This window comes from Chenopodium album, chromosome 4, assembly GCF_948465745.1.
Source record: "Chenopodium album chromosome 4, dcCheAlbu1.1, whole genome shotgun sequence".
Classification (NCBI taxonomy): Eukaryota; Viridiplantae; Streptophyta; class Magnoliopsida; order Caryophyllales; family Amaranthaceae; genus Chenopodium; species Chenopodium album.
Genome location: NC_137837.1, coordinates 41,023,589 through 41,029,688, shown reverse-complemented (window position 1 = coordinate 41,029,688; position 6,100 = coordinate 41,023,589). Strand labels below are relative to the sequence as shown.

The 6,100-nt window shown below is 37.3% G+C and overlaps 1 protein-coding gene across 1 annotated transcript; it reads left to right on the top strand.

Moving 5' to 3' along the window:
* Positions 1 to 3,955: 3,955 nt before the first annotated feature.
* On the top strand, positions 3,956 to 5,218 carry LOC145627869 (ATP-dependent DNA helicase PIF1-like). Its single transcript, XM_081680213.1, has 2 exons — positions 3,956 to 4,257; positions 4,372 to 5,218. Exons 1-2 carry the CDS (start codon positions 3,956 to 3,958, stop codon positions 5,216 to 5,218), a joined length of 1,149 nt encoding a protein of 382 aa, XP_081536339.1.
* The last annotated feature ends 882 nt before the right edge of the window (positions 5,219 to 6,100 follow it).

The window sequence follows — 6,100 nt, the reverse complement described above, 5'->3', positions numbered from 1 at the left end:
TTTCCCGAAGTGGATTGTCGACCGACTCTTTTTTGCAAAAGTTCCAAGACGCGGATTATCAGTTGTGGCAACATTTTCCTAAAAGGATTGTCGCATAGCATTGGCAAATTTCCAAGGTGGATTGCTTTCAAGAGTTATGTTCCAAGATATGGGTTGTCGATCGTAGCAAGATTGTTATGATGCATTGGCAACTTTTCCCAAAAATGGATTTTGGCAAAATTTCCGAGATACGGATTGTCGCTTTATCGTGGCAACATTTCCAAGGACGGATTGTTACGTAGAATTGATAATTTTCCCTAAATCGGATTGTCTACATTATTCAAGAGTTGTGTTGACAATTGTTCCCAAAGAAAAGAGGATTGTCATCACCAAAAATATCACGGCTGCAAAGTTCAAGCGAGCTTTAAGGATCAACGGGCGTTGATCTTCGCTAATTTTATTCGAAATATTATCGCAAAAACTGAGGATGGCTTCAGGTCGAGCAATCTTCGATCATATTCCCTAGCTTGCGGAAGATGGTCACAAGGCGGTAGAAGATCATTTCGGGCGAAACAATCTTCGATAATGTTCCCTAGCTTGTGGAAGATTATCACAGCGGAAATTGGAGGAAGTTACAGGCGTAGCAATCTTCAGGCGGTATCCCCTAGCTTGAGGAAGATCGTCAATCAAATGAAAAGCTCATTGTTTAGAGACGCGTGGACATATCATTCAAAGCTCTTTTGCGTAGAGACGCGTGGGCATTTCATTCAAAGCTCTTTGTTAAGAGAGGCGTGAACAATCCTCAAAAGGAAGATCTTTTTTTCAGAGACGAGTAAACATCAAAGCAACAAGATGGCGTTCCGTAGTTTGTAGAAGGTTGTCACAACAACAAATGCAGCAACAAATCGATTACCCTCAGAGACGTGTGCTCAACGGTGCAAGCTATGCATTTCTTAACTCTGTTATCTGTTTTAACTAACGATAGTTTGCAGGTATCGGCGAGACAAGAATGATTTAGGATTGCAGAACGTTCTGAATCATTCTGCGTCCCTATCGTTACTTTGACTTTTGTTTTCGAAACTTGCGTTTCTCCAAACTCAGTCAAAGTGGGGGCTTCTATAGACATCTAAATGTGTATCCCCAAAACCAAACCCAGTGATGAATACCTTTCGCCTCATTTGATTATCGAACGAAGTGAAAGTGTGGAAAGTCTAGTGATGAGGATGTTTTTATTAAAATATTTCTCTTTCTGTTTATAAAATATTTCTTTTCTTACTCCTATTTATGAAAAATAGTCAGTCCAATTTGGTTTGGTCCATAATAAAGGTCCAATAATAATGTAATTGGATTGGGCTCGAAAAGAGCTTTCCAATGATATATTATAGGCCCAAAATCCGATGACTTATGAGGAAGTTATGGATTAAATTAAATTAGGCCTAATAATTTTAAAATGTGGCCCGGTGATCTAGAGGAGGGCCTATTAATTATATTTTTACAAGAATGTTTTATTTAGAATAAAATAATTAAATCTGATTTCGAAAACTGCTCGGACGCTTAATTATCTACAACAGGTGTTAAAGGTAATTACGCGTGGAAAAGCGCGTTGACTTTTGGACCAGCGCGAGAAAACAAAGTCCTCGCCAGACGCTGACCCTTCTCGCCTGGCGACGAGCTTGTCTTTTGGCGCTGGCTTATGTCATTTATGACAGGAGGAGTTTTATTCCAAATATGATTTTCTTCGATCCCGTGCCATTTTTCTTATAAATAGGGGTCGTATCTCCCTGATATCAAATCATCTACATTTACATCTACAATCTTCTCTCTCTTTCTCTCTCTAAAAGCTAGAACCTTTCTCTCTCTCTTTTCTTTTTCTAAACCTTCTCTCTTACAAAATTCCTCATACATTAGTTCTAAACACCTAGCCAAGTTCGAAGTTGCCTTCGCCCTAGACGTGAAAGGTTTGATAATTCTGAGGGTTTGGTCCTAAATCCCTATTTCAATTATTTAATTTAATTGTTTTGATTTATTATTTTCCTTGAAGTTACTAACGTGTGTATTTTGTTATTAGAAAGAGGTATGAGGCATCGAAGTAAGTACTTTAATTGTTTTATTGATCTTTTGATAAAGAAATCATGCTTAGATTATTTTGTTGTTTCCTAGTACCATGTTAGGATGTTTTATTCCTTCCTAGTATCATGTTTAGGGTAATAATTAATATTTCTAATATCATGTATGATTTTTGTGATGCTTCCTATTTCTTTCCTAACAACATGTTAGTATTATGTTAGGGCTAAAGCTTTGATATTTAAAGTTTAGTGACATGCTAGGATTTGTTATTAATCTTGTTAGTATCATGCCTAGGATCTTCCTATAGATATTATGCTTTAACATGATTATCATGATTACTATTGTTATAATTATTATTATTATGATTATGTTGCTTTATGATATATGTAGTTGAATTCCAAAAAAGGGGTCTGCCTCATGCACATTTCCTTCTCATCCTACAACCAAGTTACAAAATTAAAACACCTTCAGATTTTGATCGTTTTGTCTCTGCAGAATTACCACCCCACAGCTCCCCAAAACTTCGAAAAATTGTGGTCCGGCATATGATGCATGGGCCATGTGGAGAAGCTAATCTTGATTGTGCATGTATGACTACAAAGCACAATAGTTCTCTGTCTTGTAAATATGGCTATCCAAAGAATTTAATACATGAAACAACAAACCATGATGATGGATATCCTATGTACAAAAGAAGGGATGCAGGAGAGAGTGTCCGAATTCGTGGTGCAAGTCCTGATAACCGCTGGGTCATTCCATACAATCCATACCTTTCTATGTAATTTGATTGCCATTTGAATGTAGAAGTATGCTCATCTATTAAAGCCGTGAAGTATCTATACAAGCATGTTTACAAAGGCCATGACAGAGTTTCTTTCAACGTTGTTGGAGGATACAAAAATTCTGAAGATGAAATTGAAAGATTTCAGTCAGGTCGATGGGTGTCGCCCATGTGAGGCATCTTGGAGAATTTTTCTTTTGATCTATTAGAGATGCACCCGCCTGTGCAACAAATGGCAGTGCATTTGGAAAACATGCAAACAGTTCAGTTACGGGCTAATGAACAGCTAGATTCTGCTGTGCTAAATGACCGTAAATCTAGAACTCAGCTGACATAATTTTTTAAGGAAAATGCAGCCACTCCTCAAGGTACAGGATACCTTTACAGTGAATTTATGGAGCATAACAGGTGGGATGCCAGTAAGAAAGCATGGTTTCAAAGGCAAAATAAGAAACTTGTGGTTGGTCGGCTTGCAAGTGTTACACCACCAGAAGGAGAGCGATTCTTCTTAAGACTACTGCTAATTAATGTGCGTAGTCCTAAATCGTTTGCTGATCTTCGAACTGCTAATGGAGTACTTTGTGCCACTTTTCAAGAAGCAGCTATCAAAAGAGGTTTATGTGAGGAAGACAACGTAGTACACGCATGTTTAGCTGAAGCAGCAGAAATTCAGTTGCATGTTGCCTTACGCCGCCTATTTGCAGATGTTTGTTTTTCTGCACCCCGAGCGACCCCAATAGACTTTGGCAACGATTCTATGGTGATATATCTAATGATTATAGACATGTCTATCCTGAAAATGAAGCCAGTGTTAGGTTGCTAACCATACAGTCAGTTGAACGCCATTTAGAGTCTATGGGGAAATCATTGACTCATTTCCAGCTTGACCATTTACATGAAGAGGTGCCAGAAGAGCTCAATAGAACTAAAGACATCGTTGATGCTTTAGATGCAACTATTCCTCAAGAGTGTATCGATTGTTAAGACAAACTTAACTCAGCTCAGCAAATTGCATTTGACAGAATTATTGCTCAGGTTCAATCAAGCAAGCCTGGTTGCTTTTCTGTGGATGGTCCTGGCGGAACTGGGAAAACATTTTTATACAACGCTCTATATGCATAAGTGCGCATGGCAGGGGAGATTGTTCTTCCAACAGCAACATCGGGCATTGTTGTAGCAAACATACCTTCTGGTAGGACAGCGCACTCAAGGTTTAAGATTCCTCTAAATTCAGAAACATCTTTTTCTTGTGACATTCCTAAACAAGGCAGCTTAGCTGCTTTAATCAAACAAACAACTCTGATTATTTGGGATGAAGCTTCAATGGCCAAAAAAGAAAACATTGAATCAGTTGAGCTTTTGCTTCGTGATCTTTGTGACGCAGAACAACGATTTGGTGGGAAGAATGTAGTATTTGGAGGAGATTTTAGGTAGGTGTTGTGGGTTGTTCCTCGTAAAACTCAAAGAGAGGCTATTGCAACAAGCCTGGTTAACTTATATATTTGGCCTTGTCTAGAAAAGTTACACTTGACTGAAAACATCAGAGCTAGAGAAGATCCCCCATATGCATCATTTCTACTGCGTTTGGGCAATGGCCAGCTACAGTGTACTGGAAATGCTTTTGTTCAAGTTCCTGCTCACATTGTGAGTTATTATCAAGAAGGCGATGATCCTATCAATTACCTTGCTACTACTGCATTCCCAGAGTTAGAACATGCAACCTTCTCACAAGATATCTTCATAGAGAGAGCCATACTCACACCATTAAATGATGCAGTTGACTCCATAAACACATTTCTTATTAATAAATTCCTGGGGAACTCTGTTGCTTACAAGAGTTTTAACAGCATACTAGATGATAACTGTGCAATTTACCCAACAGAGTTCCTAAACCAGCTTGCCCCTGGTGGTATGACTCCACATGAACTTGTTCTAAAAATAAACAGCCCTGTAATATTGCTCAGGAACATTGATCCAGCAGATAGCCTGTGCAATGGGACACGTCTTATATGCAAGTCTTTCAGAAGGAATGTGATTGTTTGTTCTATAGCCACTGGTCATCGCCAAGGAGAACTTGTGTTTGTTCATCGTGTTAATCTCCGGCCTCCATCATCAGCAAAATATCCTATTCAGTTTGAACAGATACAGTTTCCTTTGAAGCTCAGTTTTGCAATGACCATTAACAAATCTCAAGGGCAAACATTAAGCCGAGTGATAGTTTACCTACCACAGCCATGCTTTTCTCATGGGCAGCTGTATGTTGCGTTGTCAAGGGCCAAGCAGTCAACTAAGGTCACTGTAATCACTCCACAACCTGCTGATCACCACACATCAGAAGTGCTGAAAAACGTAGTAGCATATGATGTTTTGCAATTATCTAGCATAATATGATGCATCTATTTGGAGGTATTACTTCCTATTTACTAAATCTGCCAGCTCATTTTTCAATAAATAATTGTTACTATCTTAACTAATATTGTCTTAAACATGTTATAAATGCATATGCTTTCCCTTTTATATATCATTGTACTTGAAATAACCCAGGTTAATTGTTTACAATCCTTGTTACAGTTTTTGAATTAAGTGGAAATTATAATTTTGTTGACAATCTGATTATTTTCTACCATTTACTATGTTTATACTATGTATGTACCTTTTGCATGCACTTATTTTATGCACAATTCAATTTAAACTGCTATTTTATATAGCTTGAAATTGGTAACACAAAAATAGCACTATCCTACATTTTCTAACCTTATTGCAAAAAAATCTCACTCTGATTTTATAAAGAAGCAAATCCTACTTTTGCTTTTGTTGATTGAACCTTCACTTTTGCAGCTGCATTGCAGCAGAAAATCTTGCATTCTATTACCCAGAAGACAAATGCCCTCAATCACTTTAAGTACATATACCTTATTAACTGCTGGTCCATACCATGTTACATCTTATTTTAAAAGTTATACAAAAGATTTAATATGAAAATAATTTAGCTTAGCTATTTTAGATAATATACTATAAATTGAGATTGCTTTAACAATTATTATATCACTTGACATTTAGCTAACATGATTACTGGACAGCAGGTTCTAGCCATTTTTAAACTTAATACCCTTTTTTATCTGATGGATAACTAAATGCTTCAACACATAGTAAAATGTATTGGATATTACAAGGAAACTGATGGTAAGTCAAAAAATACTCCTCTACTATCAAAGATCCTAACATTTCACAAAGAACATTTACTCCTGAACTTTACTCTCTATCACTTTGGTT

Bases quoted from the DNA above. Each gene is read 5' to 3' on its own strand.
- LOC145627869 (XM_081680213.1), top strand. From the start codon at position 3,956: ATGGCAGGGGAGATTGTTCTTCCAACAGCAACATCGGGCATTGTTGTA. The intron at 4,258-4,371 runs GTAGGTGTTGTG...TGAAAACATCAG, and splicing joins GTATTTGGAGGAGATTTTAG to AGCTAGAGAAGATCCCCCAT.